The sequence below is a fragment of the Sebastes umbrosus genome, chromosome 16, assembly GCF_015220745.1.
Source record: "Sebastes umbrosus isolate fSebUmb1 chromosome 16, fSebUmb1.pri, whole genome shotgun sequence".
In the NCBI taxonomy this organism is placed as follows: Eukaryota; Metazoa; Chordata; class Actinopteri; order Perciformes; family Sebastidae; genus Sebastes; species Sebastes umbrosus.
This window is the reverse complement of record NC_051284.1, coordinates 28,209,275-28,231,057: the sequence shown is the minus strand read 5'-3', so window position 1 is coordinate 28,231,057 and position 21,783 is coordinate 28,209,275. Positions and strand designations below refer to the sequence as shown.

At 40.3% G+C, this 21,783-nt stretch overlaps 1 protein-coding gene across 5 annotated transcripts in view; it reads left to right on the top strand.

Moving 5' to 3' along the window:
* The window catches only part of slc4a11 (solute carrier family 4 member 11), a 138,490-nt gene that overhangs the window by 106,539 nt on the left and 10,168 nt on the right, over positions 1-21,783 (top strand). For all 5 annotated transcript variants that reach the window (XM_037746689.1, XM_037746694.1, XM_037746691.1 and 2 more), the window contains 8 exons: positions 3,995-4,079; positions 6,579-6,704; positions 8,242-8,355; positions 10,348-10,480; positions 12,216-12,289; positions 15,513-15,741; positions 16,177-16,283; positions 20,436-20,601. In XM_037746689.1, coding sequence (XP_037602617.1) covers positions 3,995-4,079; positions 6,579-6,704; positions 8,242-8,355; positions 10,348-10,480; positions 12,216-12,289; positions 15,513-15,741; positions 16,177-16,283; positions 20,436-20,601 — 1,034 coding nt within the window. The remainder of the gene's footprint in view (positions 1-3,994; positions 4,080-6,578; positions 6,705-8,241; positions 8,356-10,347; positions 10,481-12,215; positions 12,290-15,512; positions 15,742-16,176; positions 16,284-20,435; positions 20,602-21,783) is intronic.

The following is a 21,783-nucleotide window of genomic DNA, read 5'->3' as shown; positions in this document are numbered from 1 at the left end:
TGGTATCGGAAGCGTTGTGGTTTCTGTTTGTAGTCCGAGTAGTATTGACCGATCAAATTGGAGCAAGCCTTGGTTTCATGCAGGTAAACAGGCCGTGTGAAGTGCAAAAGAGGCGGAATGCATTGGATGAAATGTAATCACGGAACCCACCAGCTTTTACGATGATTTAGCTTTTTATTTTTACTTTTTACATGTCGTCTCTCAACTCCAACTCAAACTGTGCTGGCTACACCAGAAAGAGATATCGCCCCTTGCCTCCAGAGGCTTATCGTTGTCAGACCGATAGCTGAATGGTTCTAGTATTGACCTAGAGGAAACACTGGCCATCTGTTTAGAAGTTATGCATCTTCTTGTTATAGGTCACTCTCACTGCCACACCCCCTTTTTTGCCAACACAAACAAACACCTTCACACCCACACACTTGACCTTCAGTGCCAAATTTCAGCCTCCTAGGGCGCCGATGGGTGGGTGAAATCTTTGTGGACTGACTGACCGACAGAGTGAGCAATAGAGCTGCTGGTCACAACTAAAAAAATCTGCTTCCATCTCCTTCTCCATTTCCAACCCCCCAACTCCTCCTCCTCTCCTCCTCTCCTCCTCTTCATCCTCCTCCTCTCCTCCTCGCTCGGCTGGCTGGACTCCTCCATCTCTCCTCTCCCCCTAATCAATCAGCATCAACTCCTGCCAGGCCTCCTCAGTGGGCAAATGACCTTACATCTCTCACAGTCCTGTCAGAGCTCCCCACCCCTTAGCTACACGTGCATGTGTACACACACACACACACACACACCTCCAGAGGGGCTCTGCTCAATGCCACAGACCAACATCTCCTCCTAATGTTGCCGTTGACAGGCCAGGGCTCCCAGACATTTCCCCCTCGTGTTTTTTTTTCTTTATAGTGGAGGATTTTGTTAGGTGTTTATCCCAGGGCTTGAAAGGCTCAGTGCCACTCAGTGAACGAGGGATATATGGAGAGAGACAGATGGACAGAAAGAGGGGAAGAAGAAAGGATGGTAGATGGAGAGAGAGAGAGAGAGAGCAGGTGAAATCAAGAGGAAATGATAAAATGAGAGAGAAGCACCTTCCTCTCCACATCCAGACCACCCGCGTGAGCACACCACTTTCCTATACTTTAAAAAAACGAGGCCAAATCGTTGTTGTGTTTTTATGTTTTTCCCTCCCGTCGCCTCTCTCTATCGACCGTCGAGAACGAATGGCAAACAGGTGGACGGTAATTCCTCTCTGAGACTTTTGTTTATCGAACCTGAGCCAAAAGCTGGTGATCGGGCCCCACACACACACACACAGAGAAAACACACACCCGGGCTCCCTTGTAATAATAAATGATTCCATGATGTATAGGGGTTTAATGGCTGAACAGTCCTTGTTGAACAAGCCTGTGTGGCTTCATAAAAACCAGCCCGGGGAGAGAAGAAGTTTGTTTACGGGTTGTTTACGTTGAGCTAAATTACTTTGTTGTGCCAAAAAACGTCAAAAAACTTTTTTCGACGACAAACGAGGCAGGAATGATTTCCCCTGGGGGCTTTTCCGACTCACACACACAACCCCTCGTCACCCGTTCCGTTTAATTGCGTAATGCTATGTTCAACAAGAGAACGAAACATTAGGTAATTAGATAATTTGCTTAATAAGCTCAGTCGGGACTTCTGTAACCTGAAAGTCTTTTTCAGAGTGATTCACGTGGCCCTCTTTCCCCCCCGCCGTCCTCCTCTTGACGTCTCTATAAATACTCTAAATCTGCCATCCCCTCGCTGTTGCTGTCATCTCTCTTGTCGTTCTTGTTCATTCCGGAGACACGGGGATCTTTATTAAATGTACATGTAAATGCAGCCCCTGCTGATCTGCTTACTTTGTTTTGGGTTACGTAATTGCAGCTTTTCTAGGACTATCTCGTTAAATTTGATGATTCAAATCAGCTTTCAGAAAGCCCCCCGTGGAATCACCAGTGTCTGCGCTGAATCATCAAATGGGTCATTTTTTTTTAATCTAAATGTGTCATTGTCCACAGCAGAGCGCACGCAGGATGGAAGGAAGGAAGTTTATGAGTTGGACGCAGCCTCGGGGTTTCTGCGCTGCTGCAGTTTTTGGAGGTCACCAATAATAAATTAGCAAAAATGCCTCAAAGCAAAAACATCATACGTCAATAATGAAACTGGCTTGTAATTCACTCACAAACTCATCAGTGTTTAGCTGGTTGCAGTTTCTCCACAAGGGGAGCTGTGCAGTCAAACTAGTTCTATAAATACCAATTTTTGTCTCCTAAAAATGACATTCCCCTACAACTAAACTATTTTCTCAATTACGTTTGGACGGAAACGTATTTTCTCCCAGATTACGGTCGCATGTTGTTAATTTAAACAAAACAAAAACGCAACAAAACTACTTGATTATGTTTCGTAAAAGAACATGTTTTGGCTTAAAATAAGTATGTTTGTTATGTTACCTAAGTTACGGACGTAACGTTAAATGTGGGGATGCACCGATACTGGATCGGATATCGGGCCGATACTGACTCAAATAGCTGGATCGATGGGGCCAATATATTCTCAACAAATAAATGTTTGCATTTTGTTTTTTTTAAAACAACATTTTCATGTTTGCATATTAAATTTACAATAATAAAAAGTCAAAATCAGTATCGGTATCAATATCAGTGATTCCGGCCCTGTATTACTTGGTATCGGATCGAAACCAAATTTGTGCTATCGCCCACCCCTAACAGAAAATACCAGCAGCAGCTGGACATGTTGATGCTGCCCCCTACAGGCAAAGAACAATAATAGCATCCACAATTTTAACATTCGCGCCACTAACAGTCAATGAGTGGTACAACTAAACTTTTTTCCTCTTACTGTGTGTGCGTGTGTATATACACTCACCGGCCACTTTATAAGGTACAAGGTGTACCTTATAAAGTGTCTGGTGCTAGTACCGGGTGGTCTTCTGCTGCTGTAGCCCATCTGCTTCAAGATTGGATGTGTTGTGCGTTCAGAGATGGTATTCTGCATATCTTGGTTGTAACGAGTGGTTATTTGAGCTACTGTTGCCTTTCTATCATCTCCAACCACTCTGCCCATTCTCCTCTGACCTCTGACATCAACAAGGCATTTCCGTCCACACAACTGCCGCTCACTGGATATGTTCTCTTGTTGGGACCATTCTCTGTAAACCCTAGAGATGGTTGTGCGTGAAAATCCCAGTAGATCAGCAGTTTAATACTCAGACCAGCCCGTCTGGCAACAACAACCATGCCACGTTCAAAGTCACTTAAATCCCCTTTCTTCCCCATTCTGATGCTCGGTTTGAACTTCAGCAAGTCGTTTTCACCACGTCTAGATGACGTAATGCATTGAGTTGTTACCATGTGATTGGCTGATTAGCTATTTGTGTTAACAAGCAATTGAACAGGTGTGCCTAATAAAGTGGCCGGTGAGTGTATATTTCTCACTTTTTAGTAAACAAAAGTTTTTCAGGTAAAAACAATAATATCTATATATATTTATTTACAGCTATTGTCCTAAAAAATATGCTAGAATTGCACCATCCATCCATCCATCCATCCATCTGCAAAAATACATCAGTCAAAAATAAATATATATGTTTTATTATTTATTACAGTACAAATCAGCTTGTGCCTGGAAAACAAAAAGCTTTTGAAGACTTAAACTAATGTATAATTCATGGCTCTTCCTAAACAACAACAGATGTGGAAATGATTTCAATAAAATTCAAGTTTAACTTTCAAAAATTCAGCGACAAAGTCAGAATTTAGTCAACTGACTAAACTGTTTTCTTTTGGCCTCTGTATCCCAACTCTTCTTCTATTATCAAATTAAATCTCAAATGTCACACATACACAAACAGCTTCTATAAACTTTACTGTCCTCGCCTGTAGGTGGCGCTCACTGGCACGTCTACACCTCCATACTGCAGCTACCGAGTGTCTATAACCTTTTGCCTTTCTGTCCACAGTGCAAAGACTTCTTCAAAGCCGGCCGGGGGATTTATGAGGACTTGTGCCGCCGACTGCCTTTCTACCCTTCTGACTTCACAGATGGTAGGCTGGACCCGGACTTGTAGTGAAAGTGAATCATCTTCCTTATTATGCCACACCAGGGCGCCTCTGGCAGCTCCTCATTTGTCTGTCACCCTTTGCCTCGGATACAGCTGCGCTCCATCTGTGTCACATCTAGGGTTGTCTCCTGCTAAAATGACTGCCTCAAATGTCCTACTGCTCCCATATGTTCCCCTACGTCCAATATTATTATGATTTCCCCAGTCATCAGACGAGGACATTTGCCCCGTATGTTCCCGCTGCAATCTCCGCCGACTGGTGGTTTTATTGACTCATCAAATCATTCTCTTTATCAGCAAATGGGTGAAAAGGTTACTGTCATCAGTCAAACAAATGTACACATGCTGCTTGACCTTTACAATTTGGTATTTTCCAAAAGAGAAAAATAAATACATGCAGATGTTTTTTAGTTGCTGCCAGAGATGCTTGTGGATTTCAGGAAATTGGTCAGTGCTCGAAGTGGACCAGTACTCACCGGTACGCAGTAAAGGCACTTCTACTCCTTGGCGTACCGCGATATTTTTCTTGCATGCCGTCACTTCTCACAAGCTACCGGTACTATTTTTGGCCCTCATCATATCAGGCTCTCTCTGTGAGATTCATAATGGCGATTCGTAGCGGCGCAGCAGCAGCGTATATACGTCACGTCTCATAAGCCGTATGAACATGTGGGGAGCATCTAGACGAGCCGACGCACGGCACGGTGGAAGAGGGGGTGAGAACGAGGGTGCTGTAATTTATAAATACAATGTTCACATCCTTTTTATAAAGTAATTAGTGGGGCTGTCAATCGATTAAAATATTTAATCGGCATGATTTTCCATAGTTAATCGCGAGGGATTCCTTTGAAAATGGCCATGGCAGTTTTTCCCCGCCAAAATTTAGCGTAAATTTGGAGCGTTATTTAACCTCCTTCACGATAAGCTAGTATGACATGGTTAGTACCGATGGATTCCTTAGGTTTTATAGTTTCAGGTTGAGCCTGCCCCAACCTAAAAATCGCAAGCTGTGTTAATACGTTTCATTTTTGACAGCCCTAATAATTAGTTAACTGTTCATCAATCTGAACGATCTGAATCTGAATGTGCAAATAATAAAATAATCATTAAACTAGTAACACTAATGGTCCAAAATTATGTACATTTGCATAGTTTTAAGTAAAAAAACTTCACATTTTCTTGGGGGGGACCCCCAAACCCAATATCTCCTAGTATCTTTTATTCAATGTATAAATTCAAAATGTGTCTTTATCCTGCTGGATAATATGTAGGAGCATCCTGACTGGGAACCTGCTCCTCTAACCTGAATGATACCCAACTAGAGGCTACAAATAACACAGGAAAGCACTTTATTAAGTAAGGGATAATGTACAGCGAGCCGGTCATTGCTGTGAAATAAACCCTGATAGGGCCCTGGAGGGGTTTATTTCACAAAAAATGACCCGCTAGCTGTACATTATCCCGCTTATTACACGGCTACTTACTTAAGAAATCAATAATTTTACACAAAAACGGTCGGCCAATCCGACATCAGAACTGCGCCCATAGCAACGGTCTGTTATACATAGCAACGGTCTGCTATAAAGAAATAACAGACCGCAGAACGCCGTTATTGACCAATCAGAATCGAGTATTCAACAAAGCCTTTTGACACTATGAATAAATATACAAACACACCACCTTAACCCTATAATGTCCCAGTTGGAATATTATTGGAGTATTATAGGCCTTCTATAGAAGATGCATAGTCCAAGTATATTAATAGAAATAAAACCACAGCTGATGACTCAGTAGAACATGCTTAAAGAAATAATGAATAAATAGGAATAAGTCACAAGAGATTGCTGATACCATCCGATACACCAACATGTGAATAAGAGAGTACCGGCACTTATTTTTTCCCTCTTCAAGCAGTGTTTTAAGTGACTGCAACTGCTTAATTAAACCAGATAAATTGACTCAGTCGACCTTGATTTTAAAAAAACAGACTGAGAAAAGTACATTTCTTCTAGCTTCTCGGCTGCTCTCTTTCCGTCCTCCCTCATTTCAGAATATCCAGCCACATTCATGGGGCTGTAACAAAATCCAGATACTCGTGTCTTGTGAGTGTCATCAGATAACGATTATCTGATGAAGGTCACAGGACCAAAATCATTGTGATCACATTAGAGCCCAATTAAAGTGCGTGTTTTTTTCTCCAGAATGAGTTATCCATCATTTGGATAAAAGCGATAACTGCTCTTACAAAATGATGGATGGCACGAAACCGAAACAAATTACTTGTATTTTAAAAAGGTGGCGGTAGGTAGCGTGAGCCTCTGTAGAATAGTTTTACTGTACCGGACTGGATGTTCCGTACTGCGGAGGCACTGAATGATGAACTCTGTTAATGTTTTTGTCGTTTTGAAATTAAAGTGTTGAGCCTCCTCCGCTCCATTATGAGGTGAATATGACTCATGTGTTTGTGTTTGTCTCCCCTTAGGTATAGTTGGCAGTAATAAAACCCTGCTGAAGTACATGACCACAGCCATCTTCCTCTACATCGCCATCCTCCTCCCCGCCATCGCTTTCGGCTCCCTCAATGACGAGAGCACACGTGGCGAGATAGGTATGGATGTAGACACGTGAACACTTTTCTCGATATATGATACATTTTCTAAGTCTGATCAAAATTGTTTTCTCTCTTATGTTTATGACTTAAAAACAGGTGAAAAAAGAGGTTTTGACATTGTTTGTTGTTGTAATACCTGTTTCAGCCACAAGAGGCTTAAGTGCACGACTACTAGGGACGAGTATCGGTAAAAAATTATGTAAAGTGATACCGATACCAATAGAGTACTTCATTCGATACCCATCACGTGAATGGAAGCTGTTACCGTTGATGATGCCATCCCCGACCCACGGTTGTGGAGCCGTTGTTTTGTGTCTTTTTGGAGTCATTTTGCATCTTTTTGTTGTTGTTTTGTGTGTCTTTGTGTACACAAAAGAACTACAAAGAGACGCAAAATTACTACAAAGAGACACAAAACAACTACAAAGAGAGGCAAAATGACTACGTTGTTGCAGAAGCGTATCGGTCACCCTCTGGTTCCCCCCAGCGTTAGCTCTGTCAGCACTTGTTGCCGTTGTTAGCACTTTAAGCCTCATTAGCACCATTAGCACCATTACTAATAATTAGTGAATAATATTAATCATCATTTCCTTGTTTGTTAACAGTAAAATAACTATTAACTAATTTTAATTAACTATCAATTTACCATTTATAAATGATGGTTATTACCTAAACTTTTTTTTTCCACCTGTTTCACTGATTAATTTTTTTTAAGGAATTTACAAATATTATTCTGGCAAAATCTTTTTTTTTTTGTACTTGTTCTTAAATCATAAACATGAGAGAAAACAATTTATATATATATATATATATATATATGTTAACAAACTACGGAAGCCCTGAGAGGCAAGTAAGAAAAAAAAAATATGATGATCCATTTTCTAAGTCTTATCGAAATTGTTTTCTCTTCTGTGTTTATGACTTAAAAACAGGTGGAATGGGTGTCGTAATTCCCTTTTCGGCCACAAGAGGCTAAAGTGCACGACTATAGGGCCGGATATCGTTAAAAAAAATTACGTAAAGTGATACCGATACTGTCTTCAGCTTGTACTGCTTGTAAAATCGGCTAAGTTTCCCTTTCATCTCTCACTCGTCCTCTGCCTGATCTAACCACAGGTGAGGGAGGTGTGGAGCCAACCGTCCTCTGTAGCTCCGTATCGAGCTAACCTCTAAGCCCGCCTACTTTTTTAGCGGCCAAATCCAATGCGAATGATTTGATTTAAATCCCTCTTGTAACTGTACACCACTCAAATATTCTGTTTCACTGTGAGATAGTACAGCAGTTAGAGATGCTCTAACTTCCGTTTCACTGGGACTTTAAGTCCTAAACATGAGAGAAAACAATTTAGATCAGACTTAGAAAATGAATGATTTTTTCCCTCAGTTGCCTCTCAGGGCTTCCGTAACAAAAAATCTAATTTACTTCAGCTTCTGTTCAGCTCGACAGACGAACCTCGCAGACATTCATGCACATTAATTAGTCCACATCAGTTCTTCCTCCTGAGTTCTCTCTGTGTGTTTCCTCTCCGTCCAGATGTTCGGAAGACCATCATCGGCCAGAGCATCGGCGGGGTCATCTACTCGCTGTTCGCCGGCTCTCCTCTAGTCATCCCTCTAACCACGGCTCCCCTCGCCATCTTCATCAGCGGTAGGCTTTCCCCTCTTTCATTCAGCTCGGCTCAGCCAAAGTACACTTATCTTTTCACAGTCTGTGCCGACGGCCGATTTGAAAAGGAGGCTGGGGGTGGGTGGCGTACTAAGAAGATTACATCAAAAATCAAGAGAAGGAGGCACCCGACCGTGTACAACAGCAGCTAGAAACTCTTCCGTCCTCGCCTGCTCCCTCCTTTTAACCAGAAAACACCACCGTTGGAGTGATTTCGCTGTTTGTTCACACATATGCCCCTAATGAGTGTTCCTGGTGCAGTCGAGCAAAAAGCACGTTTTTCAGGAACGAAGATTTTTTTTCTGATTGACGTTACATAATGTTTTCATGGGCCTACAGGTCAGAAAACATTCATACACGCACATGTAAACTTTATATTCTGTTGTGAGAGACAACAGAACATAAACAGTTATATGTTTTTTACCCAACAGCAGTGTTTTGTTGGTTGGATTTTAAACGATCTTGACGGCTGGAAACTGCGGAATCGGGCAGTGATGAGGAAAAGCAGCAAACCCCCCCGACGCCAAGATGTAGTTTTAATACCGGAGCTGTTTGTTGGGTTTTGTGGCGTGATGATCTTTGAAGTAAATGGGTTAGAATTGTGCTAAGCACATTCTCATGGGGATAATTATAGTACATTTCCAGCAGCCTGTCTGAGCAGAACAATGGCCCGTTTGTAAAGTTGTAACTCATCTGCGCGCAAATCTGCTCGAGATTACAACCAAATTGTTATGGTTTTAAACAAACCCATTACAATTCCTTTTGTCCTTTTCATGTTTGAATGAAATGCGTTTTCCCTTTCTTTGTGCGTGAGTGAAGTCAATCTCTGCCACAGCTGATCTGTACCAATCCGTCATAAAGTTCCTCCTCGGTTTTTCACTTTTCAGCATAAATAGTCTTCCCCGCTATTTCATTATTTTACAAAAAGATGATCGATACCGTTCCATATTAACCTAGTTTGTTTTTATTTTATTGATTAAATCAACATCGATCAGTCTCCTTCTGTTGGCACATTTTCTCGGGCACTGATTGAAAAACTGACACCTTAAAAATAGGGAGGATTTCAAAACCAAAGTGTGGGGACCTCCCCCAGACAAAACTGAGCTTCAGAGACTTTTTCCTGCTTTCTGCTGACTTTAAAAGACCAAAAATAACAAAATAATAATCTACTAAATACACTGCAACAGCATTTTTATGTTGAACTTTTGATTTTACCTTTAATTCTCAGGAAAGAATAGAGAATAATTTTCCCCTCTGGCATTAAACTTTAATGAATCTCTGGCATAAACTAATGTTCATCAGTTTTTATTCATTTTTTTGCTCCTGCTGGAGTTTTTCTTTCTCTTAGTACTCTCCATGTCTCTCTCACTCACTGAGCGTCCTTTCAGACACAACGCTCTGAAACACATTATTTCCAATGGCTTGCGTTGCACCACGACGGCTTTTCACTACATCGAGCAAAAACTATAGAGCATAGACTGCTCTCTCTCGATGGGAAACTACATTTGGTGTAGCTCTATTGTCGTCTGGGTGCAGGAACGGGTTGAAATAACAAAAAGGAGAAAAAAAAGTGTGAAAATTTGCAATAAATCGGGAGAAATACGGGAGAATAGTGACCCTGGGAGGAGACCAGAAGAGGGCAATGAAAAATGTGAGTCTCCTGGGAAAATCAGGAGGGTTGAGAAGTACGCTGAATGTTGATGTAACTTCAAAAATAAAGCATTTCTTCTTGTTGTTCCCTTTTGTTTCTATATTCTGATTCTTCTATGCCTGTGCACATTACAACCAAGATAACATACGAGTTAGTTCAATGTGAAGGGACGCCGTGTTTACTGTTGTCTCATCTGTATTAGCAAAAGAATCCGTCAATCAACAAGAGTTAAACACAAGCAGTTCTGAGGTTGTCGGAGCACACTGAATGAGGACGAGTAATGTCTGAGATGTTTTATGATCTGTGTTTGTGTACGCGTGCAGTGATCCGAGGAATCTGCGACGACTACAACCTGGACTTTCCGGCTTTCTACGCCTGCATCGGTTTGTGGAACTGCCTCTTCCTCATCCTGGGAGGCATCTTCAATGTCAGCCTGCTCATGAAGCTCTTCAAAAGGTATTGGTCATACAATTGAACTCACTTTAATTGTTCAGTAAAATCAAATGTAAAGAAGAATTTATTCTATGTGTTTTGTATCTGTTGGCGTGCCTCCGTCTCCGTCAAACAGAAAACATTTTAAATTGGGTGGTTACGTCAGTGTCTGCAGCAGAATCACTGCAACTCAACAGAAAAGGTCTGTTTTGTACAACAAACAGTTTTCAAAGAAAGCGTTGTGTGTGTGACGGCTCCCACACATCCAGAGGGTTAGATCTTTCCTTCCGCCTCCCTTTTCAGAGACCTTCAGCCAAAACCAACAGATATTAAACACTCTGCCCTCTCTCAACTAAACTCTGTGAGGAAAAGGAGCAAATACATAAATTAATACTTTTACTGTTTAAACTTCGGTACGTGTTTATGTTTATTTGTTTCACACATATAAAAATGTAGAAACCTATAATGGCTTATATATATAAAAAACACACCCAAAAGACTTACAGTAGGTAAAAATATTACCATGACAAAAATCACCAGTAGATTGTATTATTATATTAGTGTTCAAAACATTTAGAGTGTAAAGTGTAGGAGTAAACAAATACAACAAAGCAGGAGTAATTTCCATATTTACAGTTTCTAAGAGCGATAATTTTTTCACAAATCAAAGCATTTCTTTTTATACACAGACAATGACACGGAGGAATTCATTAAATGGACATTTTCATTCCATAAGATAACTCTGATAGAAAACTGACCACGGGATGTTTTATACAACGGAAGATGAAGATTCTCAGCCTGTCTGGTTGGGTAATTATGGAATTGAGAGTTGTTGGCAAAATAATATCTTAAACTGTTAGGTAAATCTGTATCCTTATATCTTGCTTTAAAACCAAATGTACAGGTTTGAAGAATGTTGATGTGAAATATAGTCAATAACTGCAATTATTTTTTTTTTTTTAAAAGTGGTGCAATTGGTATAACAGAAAAAGTTGCTGTGTGTTTCTGCAGCAGCAATATTTTGTTCAGATAAGTTGGGAAAGTATATTATTACAGTATGTTAAATATGGATAAATTGAAACTATAATATAATGTTAGGAGACATTTATTGTGTACAAAACCTCTTATTTTTCTCAGAATGCCAAGAGATTTGGTGACCTTATTGCAGACACATTTACTTTTACAATTTATTTTTTACTTTCTGTTACATTAGTATATGTACATGGTGTTTTGGTTGCACAATCAATTTTGCGACAAATAAAGTGATTGAATTTAGTTTAATTCAATTCTATTAAAGGAACGGTGTGTAGCATTTAGGGGCATCTCTTGGCAGAAATGTAATATAATTTTAATAAGTATGTTTTCTTTAGTGTATAATCACCTGAAAATAAGAATTGTTGTGTTTACGGTCCCTTGGAATGAGCCGTTTATATCTACATCTGCCAGCTTTATGGTCTATTTGGCTCTAAATGAGACCATAACGTACTAAATGAACATCATGCTGTATTGAAGAAGACTTGAAACTAGAGATTGAAACCATAAACTCATGTTTACAATGTTTACTGAGGTAATAAATCAAGTGAGAAGTAGGCTCATTTTCTCATAGACTTCTATACAATCAGACTTCTTTTAGCAACCAGAGGAGTCGCCCCCTGCTGGCTGTGAGAGAGAATGACAGTTTAAAGCACTTCAGCATTGGCTTCACTTTTCAGACCCAGTGTTGATTGTCACTTCTGTAATGTTTTCTGTGTTTTTCCAGGTCAACGGAGGAGGTCATTGCCCTGTTCATCTCAATCGCGTTTGTGGTGGATGCAGTGAAAGGCACAGTCAAGAGTAAGTCTTTGTTCCTACATCACTGTTTTCAGTCTCACATTGCCTTTTTTTCCTGCCACATTACTAACATTATGACTAATCAGAACCGGCGCTAACACTAGCATCATACCTGCTGTCACCCGTCCTTGTGTCGGCCTCAAACTCAAATTTTTAAACAGCCAATTACACCGAGACAGAACAACTTCCCATCCTGAAGATAATCGACGTATGCACTTTTATAAATTATAATTTAAGCGTGCGTCTCGCTAATCAGCATGGCTGTCCTCCACTGAAGAGTCCTTTGTTGACTGATCATCATGAGATCTCTTAAACTGATCATTTAGTCCATTTAATTAAAAACTGTCAAATAGATTTTTTCCAGTATTCTGCAGATGAATACTCTCATTCAGATGAATCTCTTAAAAATCTCTGCTTATTGAAGAACAAGACATATTTTTGAGTATTATTGTGGTGCCAGATAGTTAATTCCATTAAAATAGACCATAAAAGACAAAAAAAAAAAATTCTCAGACAACATTGATTAATTTGCTAATCTAATAAGAGCAGTGCTTCTTATTCAAACAGCACATTAGTTCCCGTGTTACTCTGGAGGGTCAGCAGACGGAGAGGCTGAGAGAGATACTATGCGCTAAATTAATCAATCCAGATTTCAAACCCGGCCTGCAGCTATATTACACCATCCCCTGCCTTTACCGCACCTCATCTAAGTATACCATAAATATTTTACACAATTTAATTTACCAAAAAATGAGATGACGACGGCAGAATGTAATTTATTTTGAATGCGGTGTTTTCCTGTTATTGCAGATTGCCGGTGCAGTGGTTCAATTTTCAGAAACCATTTGTAAAAACACGCTCCGAGCTCATATGCCATTACCATAACATTAACCTATGCCACTGTGTTGACACTTTTCATCCAAAATATTCTGCAGCAGCAACATGAATGAATACACCCTGGGTGTGTATCCAGCCTCATGTACAACTTTGCTCCCCACATAACTTTGTCCCGGTTTGATGAGAAGGCCTGCGGAGGAGGGAGCAGGTCGTGTCACTCGCTCTCCAGTGGAAGTGATGATGGGAAATTATTTCTTCTTGTGTGGCACTCCTTTAGACAACGTTGTGTCATCTGTCTTATTTAAAATAGTTGTAAAAGCATTGCTCTACAGGGTTTAACATCCTTCAACGTGATGCTCGCTAGAGGGGCAGACTCACATTATGACTGGTGGGTTGTTTATACTGGAGATCTGATCGGGGCGTCAGGACTGATTTCAGCGGACCGAGTCCAACTCTGCCAGCGCAGAGATAAAATCATGCAGTGTGTGGTGTTTAAGGATTCTAATAGTTTGAACTTTGATCCAGGAGCTGCCTGTCATTGTCATTTAGATGATTTTAAACTGGGGCTATCAAAGTTAAAGCATTAATAACACGTTTAAATTTGTTTTAACGCATAAATGCAACTTCCAATTTTAGGTTGTAGCGGGCTCAGTTTTAAAACTAGAGTGAAGATACTGGCATCATGTGAAACTACAAAACCTAAGGAATACATTGGTACCAACCACATCATGTTAACTCGTTACAATCGCAGCTAAATAACACTCCAAATTGATGCTAAATTTTGACGAGGAAAATCTGTCACGGCCTCCAGATTTGTGAATGAAAATGGGTTCTATGGGTACCCACGAGTCTCCCCTTTACAGACATGCCCACTTTATGATAATCACATGCAGTTTGGGGCAAGTCATAGTCAAGTCAGCACACTGACACACTGACAGCTGTTGTTGCCTGTTGGGCTGCAGTTTGCCATGTTATGATTTGAGCATATTTGTTATGCTAAATGCAGTACCTGTGAGGGTTTCTGGACAATATCTGTCATTGTTTTGTGTTGTTAATTGATTTTCCAATAATAAATATATACATACATTTGCATAAAGCAGCATATTTGCCCACTCCCATGTTGATAAGAGTATTAAATACTTGACAAATCTCCCTTTAAGGTACATTTTGAACAGATAATACATCTGTAATTATTTTGCGATTAAGCTTGATTAAATATTTGAATCGATTGACGGCCCTATTTTAAACATGTTTGATAAAAACTGTGTGTGACCCAAATGTAAAAGCAAAACTAGTGCTGTGTACCTGGAGTGAGTATTTCTTTACGATCCAGTTGATCAGGTTTTCGTGCAGAGCCACAGCTCAGCTGAGGTTTATCTCACTTTTATGAGCTCCTCTCTCCTCCAGCTCTCCCTGCACAGTTTACAGTCCTTGTCGCCCATTTCTCCTCATCCAATATTTTACCTAAATTTAGTGTTTTTCCAAGGCAATGCATAGTGGTTGGTCTCACACATCAGAATACCGTTGAAGGCAGGTGCTGGAGCAATAGAAGACATCGATGAAAACATAAAGAAAGGTCCACATAGTGTAGCTCCCTTAAAGGAATACTTCACCTTTATAATGACCATTTGTATATCAATTGCTCACCGCGTGTTATCTTACATGTGTTTGGGAAGTAGAGAGCATACAACGGGATCAATTTTAACAGTGACATATTCCTTTTTTTGCAATTTATTGGTACATCCTCAAGTGACGTTTTGAGCTAATGGTGTTAAACAAAGCAAAGTGTTTTTAAGGCTGCTTGTTCGGGTTTGTTGTCACATAGAAGATTTCTGGCAGGTTTTTGAGGATGTAGTTTTGCAAGTATTTGATATCAAACCATGTATGGTGAGTATCGGACAAGTATTTGTAGTTAATGTATTGGAAGTCTAGACATTTCACACAAAACTAATTAGGATTCATTAGGATTCAACCTCAGGGCTCCATGAATGTCTGTACAACATTTCTAGGGCTGTCCTTGGCTAAAGAAATTCTAACACTCATACAATTTTGTCCACTAATCGATTAGTCTTTTAATCGTCAGATCTGTTTCTCCACAAAGTACAACTTTAAATCTTGCGTTTACCAGGGATATGCTCATAAGATTCTTTGTAATAAGTAATTTAGCATGAAAAAAACATAAAAAATGACTCATCAACTAAAGAAATCTTAGTCAACCAAGAACAAAATGACCAATTAGTCGACTAATCGACTAAGAGAGGGCTTTAGCGTGGTTAAAAATCTGCTTCTGTTCCTGGAAGTAGTCGTTATATGTGGGGTTTCTAGTCTTTGCTGGTTTCATTAACCTTTGGGTCTGTTCTTTAACTAAACACTGTGGATGTGATTTCAGTCTTTTCCAGGTACTACCTCGCCCCCACGCTGGCCAACAGCAGCATAGAGACCTCCACTCAGGTCGGAGACCAGCTCGGAGGAAACAGGAGCGAGACGGCGGCCGGGTACGCCCTCAACGCCCTCCCCGAATCCGTCATTCAGTGCACTCGAGAGAGGCCCGTCCTCTGCCTGCTGCTGATGCTCGGGACGTTATGGATGGGCTACACCCTCTACCAGTTCAAACGGAGGTACGTGCAGCTCTGCGGCTCTGCAGCACTCTCCAGATAAATCACTAGAGAAGTTTAAATCTTGTTTGGATGGGAGCACTGCCGGCGAGGACGGATACCGCCGAGCTGAGCCTCCACTCTAAAGATCGTCTGGAGTGACGGGAACTTTCCAGACGGGCTAACGCAAAGCTCCCGTTTCTGTCGAAGCCTCTGTTCCAGCCTGTGATTTAATAAGCATTAATATTCTACTTCTGATTGCCCTCAGTAATCAAATCAACCTCAAAGCTGGATTCAATTGTGTAAGCAAAAGGCGGACCGAGGTACTTAAGCAGTGTCAGGATTGCAGCCATTGTCCTTGTCTTGTCCACAGTAATTGTATTCCTCTATTATTTGTCTCTCCTCACTCACTCCGTCTCTCTTTCCCCCCTCTCCTCCCTCTCTCTCTCTCTCTTTCAGCCCGTTCCTGCATGCCAAAGTGAGGGAGGTGCTGTCGGACTGCGCCCTGCCGATCTCAGTGCTCGTGTTCTCCTTCATCGGCTCCTACGTCTTCAGTGACATTGAGCGTTAGTATCATTTGTTGCTCCTCCAGATGTTAGAGAGTGCATTTGAGTTTTTCATGCTAAATAAGACTGTATAGTCTAATCATAGTGTGTGCAACAAATGCAACCACATGTTCACCACAGCTGTAATTACACTTTTAGATCAAAAAGAAGTTCAACATGCAAAACTCTTTATTCTTAACTCTCAACTTATAAATTGCCATTGTCAGGATCAGGTCATACACAGTAGTCATTATTGGGTTATCCGACCATCTTTCCCATTCTTGTGAACTCGATATCTCACCAACGCCTGGAGGGAAGTTTTCCAAATTTGGCACAAATGTCCACTTAGACTCCAGGATGAACTGATTTGATTTTGACGGTCAAAGGTCAAGGTCAAGGTCACTATAGCTGCGTTTCCATTCCCGTATTTTTATGCGCATTTGAAGTGTGGCATTAGAAAAGCTGTATGGAAACAAAAAAAAAGTTTTTTACGCTTGCTTGAGGTGTTGATGCTCTAAATGTGATATGGAAACCCCTTTACCAAATAAATTCTGATGTAGCAAACGTTCACAGTAACTCACATAACTGATCAGCTGTTTCTGCTGTCGCCGTCTTCTCAGATATTCCCAAAACGTGTGAATGCTTGCCTTCATCTCCGGACAGCATGAAACATGGCCATTACAATACCAATACAATAGAGCAATTCAAACTTGCCCAGATTGAAACTTCTTCCCAAAGACCTCTCTCCATTTTTCTCTCGTAGATGGTTAGACGACCAAGGCGACTTGTTTTGTTTTTCGGTTCGCAGCCTCTACTTCTTCTTCTACTCTGTTTACCAGCAGATCACAGCCATGTGAAGCCTCTAGTGCCAACCTCTGATCAAACTACGCCGTAGCCGAGTTTATTTGCTCCAAACCAGTTGATGGAAACGCATTTCTTTTTTTGCAACATTTCAAAAGTTTGCTTCAAATTCGCTTGACAATTGAATGGAAACACGGCTATATTGTGACCTCACATCCGACCAATTCTTGTAACTGCGATATCTCAGGAATGACTGGAGGGAATTTCTGCAAATCTGGCACAAACGTCAACGTCAAGGTCACGGTCACTGTGACTTCACATTTTTGTCCATAATTCAAGCTTTCATAATACTAATTCTGACAATGTCAGAAGGCTAAAAGAATGACTGGTTGGTGGAGGCGTACAACCGCGAGGCGGTAATTCTAGTTTTAAAAGATTAAGATGTCTCTTATCATCATAGTTATTTTTGCTGGAATAGTGTAAAACACAAACTCAGTAATAACCAGTAGTAGGACCAACTTGTTTGTTTGTGGCAACAACGCGAGTGTTTATTTAACGTGTCTCTGTGACTTCATCCATCCAGCTTTCGTGAATTAGTGCAAAAACTAACATCGGTGTGGTGTGCTGTTTTGGCCAAATTGTTGCTGTCAACACACTATAGGAACAAAACTCTTAAATTGATCATAACATGATGTTATGTGTGGGATCTCTCACATTTTCATAATCTGTTAAGATTCAAAAAATCTTTTAGTGTGGGCCAGCCTTAAGCTACGATTTCTGTACTCCAACACAAATAAACTCTGCCCGTTTCCACCATGGATGGATTCCACTATTCCCCCGTCACCTCGCCAGATTCTAGAGACTGCTCCTTGAGCGAGACTCTTTCCATAATGTCAGACACTTATAATAACAGTCAGAGCCTGTCATGGCGAAAACAATCCCTTTTAGTGGCCGTAAATGACGACACCAGCTTGCCCCAATAGGATTACATTGCAGCTTGTGAGCGGCTATCGTCTGCAGCGCTCTCCCTCAACGCTGGACCAATTTCAGAAACTGTCCCTATTAGTCAGTTAGACAGCGAACCTTTAACATTGATATGAACCTACATAAGGTGGGTTTATTGTAAGACACAGGCCTGTGATTTTGTTTATTTAAGTAATAAAAAAAATCTGTTCTGAATGTAAGCACAGCAGCATCACATTAGATATGAAAAATGAGAGGAAGTGACTGTAAGAAAGCTGTTAGCGGTTGCTAGTCAGCTGTCTTTCTGTGACAGTGCAGTGCTGATTTGGGTGCATTCACACTTCAGGGATTTGGACTCTTGGTCCAAACCTGCTGAAGGGCTCCAACTTATCGCTTGTTTACTTCCAAGACAGACCGTCTAACTGCGGGGCCTCCCCCATTTGGTGCCTTTATTGTTTTTTTTATGTTCCTTAATCAAGGCACAGGCCAGAACACATTGGAGATTTTCAGTTTTTATCCTCTATTGTTTAGCATCATTTCGAGTCTCCCATTCATCGTTGCCAAGGCAGCAGCTGTTCTCCAGGGGTCGACACAGAAACACAGAGACGAGCGCCAAAACCCTCAAGTGAATTTAAATTTGAGTGCCTGGCCAATTTTCTGTTCCTTAACCTCCAGAGACAATAAGTCATAAGATAATAGGCCCATTATTGTATTGTCATTACTTCCTAAATTTAACCAACTGCACTTAATTCAGCAGCATTTGAGCGGATGCAGCCCTAAATGAGATATCCAGTATTTGAAAGGAATCCAGCGACTCTTAGAAAACGATTTTTGGTGTGAAAACGTGAGTCATCACAACGGTTTGAGAGACAGTTATGTTTATGGAGATGGAATCTGATGAGTTTGGGAAGTACTAGTAGCAGATTTTAGGCAAAAAATCCTGCACAAAATTGTTTTCCTGTCACCATTTAAAGTCCACTAAAGAAATTGATGTTCGTAATTATAGAGATGTAATCAAGTAGGTCATGTCCTCTTAAGCTACAGTTATCTAACAAAGTCAGGGAACATTCATTATAGAGTAATAGCTCGCTGTTGAATTAAACTCAGAGTTGTAATTAGGATTATTTAGCATTATCAATTAACCCTAAGTGACCCACATAGATCCGTTTTTGTCTTCTTTTAGGGGGATACAGGGGGTATTTTGGGGGAGATAGCAGGTCAACAGTAGATGTCACATAGAAGTGGTGAACATCATCTGAAAGCTGGGAACCTGAAGATTAATTTGAGATGCAGCTCAGCACAGTGTGTCAAGTTGTTCTATTGTGTATACGGTCTTAGAACATCATGATAGAAGTATATGATGGCCATTACTTTGCTCTATTATGTCTCATAAGTTGTTGGGTTGATACCATGTGTTGCACAGATTCCTTGTTAAATTAAACATGTTTTACTACTCAAGAAGTGATAAATGTGATCAATAATCCATCCAAAATACCACATTAAGACATTAAGACCTTGAGGAACACCACAGAAAAAGCCATGCTGTGATTTGGCTTCAAAAACCTTTGACATTTGGAGATTTCTGCAGGAATTGCATTTTTTGGCGATTGGATGGCGAGCACTTCTGTTGTGTAAAGCTGCTCAGAAACCCCCTTATTGTCAATCTATCTAGAAAAGACATCCATCCTCTGAATACTCTAGGTCTCTAGTTTGTGGCTGTAAAGTTTCATGACGGTGTGATTATCCTAGAGGTCACCACAGGTCATTTTTTACAGTTCAAAAAATGGTTTCAATACAATGCAATGGTTACTATGGGGACTAACGTCTACACACATGAATACAGTTGAGCTCATTGGATCCACAAGAGTCTCAGCTTTACAGTCATACCCAATTTATGCAATTCCAAGACTGTTTTAGGGACCCCAGTATGCAGAAATATTCATATATAACATTTTTTGAATAGGCGAAAGATAATATGTTTATACTGCATGCAAAAAAATGCATGTTGTTTTCTCCAGACTGCATGTGATTATCATAAATTGGCTGTGAAGGGGAGACTCGTATATAAAATATAATTATTATAATATCGTCACTCTAGCTTTAAAACTGAGCCCACTACAGCCTCTTAATGTCGCCAGCGATCCCGCAGGTCTAAATCTGCAGATTATTTGATTATTTTCTCTAAAATATTAGTTGTTCTGCTTAACCAACGCTCCAAAACCAAAAGATTTTTATATTTACTCTCCAATAAGACAAAGAAAAACAGCAAATCCTCATATTTAAGAAGCAGGAATCAGCCAATATTTGGCATTTTTGCTTGAAAAAGGACTAAAATGATTAAAAGATTATCATAATAGTTGTCATTTATCCTCCTAAATTAACCAACTTGTTCTCTTCTTCTGTGAACAGTTCCCGTCTTTAAAGTTCACAACCGGCCCGTCTTCGCCGTGGCTCCGTTTGAGCGGCTGTCGGCCATGAATGTCGTCAGCGCCATGGGCCTCGGCTTCCTCCTGGCGCTCCTCATCTTCATCGACCAGAACATCGTTGTCTCGCTGACCAATGCGCCAGAGAACAGGTACGATGTCTTCACATACAGGAGGAGTTTCACAAAGAAAGCATGATTCTTCCTCATCTTGTACAGGACTTTATTCAATTATAAAACCGTCCATACTGTGGTAAAGGGATCATATTAGTGAGGGTGAATCCTGGGATGCTAATTCTTGTGCGTTAACTGGCTTAAACTCTTTCAATGACCCTTCAGAAAGCCACCGAGGACCTTTGGGATCGGCTGAAACCGGATATTTGCCGGTCTGTTGGGGAGGGAAGATTAACTGAGCCAGAAACTTGACATCTGAGTCAAGTTGTCACAGTCAGGGAGCTCTGAAGAAGCCTCAGAGCCAAAACACGACGCTGAGCTTTTACCCTCTTCTTCTAAATTTGCATCGGACGGACCACTTTTAGAGCCAACAGCCATCAACCAGCCCCGCGGGGAAAATATATAATGATGGAATTTCAACCCTTATCGTCTACATTTTGTTGGGCAGAAATTAATTGGATCTAAATGTCTGGCCTGGAAGGCAAATCAGCAGCTGCTATAGCATAAAAAAGTGTAATTTCCAAGAATATTGATGTGTTAAACACTGTCATATTGTCTTATAAATTGTACTATACAAAAAACTAATTAAATAGAATAAATCCATAAACTTCTACTAGCTGTAAGTGGTGTAACACTTATAAAAATAGTTTTGTGAACACAATTTTCTGTATTTAACCTTCACTACGTGTCTCATGTGTCGCTAATAATAGAACAGAAGCTGGAAAAAGTTATTTCTGTTCCTGCTTTACTCCTTTGATTCTTTTATCTCGTGCATTTGCTTGACACCTTTTTTTTTTTTTTTTTGTCCGGAAATAACGCGTTTATCAAACCATTCCGACCTTTTTTTTTTTCACCTGCACGGATCTTTTTTTGCATCATTTTTTTTTGTATTCTGTCATAATTTATTTATTTTAAAAAGCTGTCATTATTATGCAAATTAACACGCATGAAACAATCTTTTAATATAATAATGGCTTGTGCATTTTGACTTTATAACCAGTTAGTTAGACTTATCCAGAGTGATTAACAGTGTGCTGGTTTCAATGTCATGCTCAAGGGCACATCAGCAGGACACATGGCTGGTGATCATTGTGTTGATATTTCTTTAGTATTATTATTATTTATTATTATCATTATTATCATTATTATTATTATTGTTGT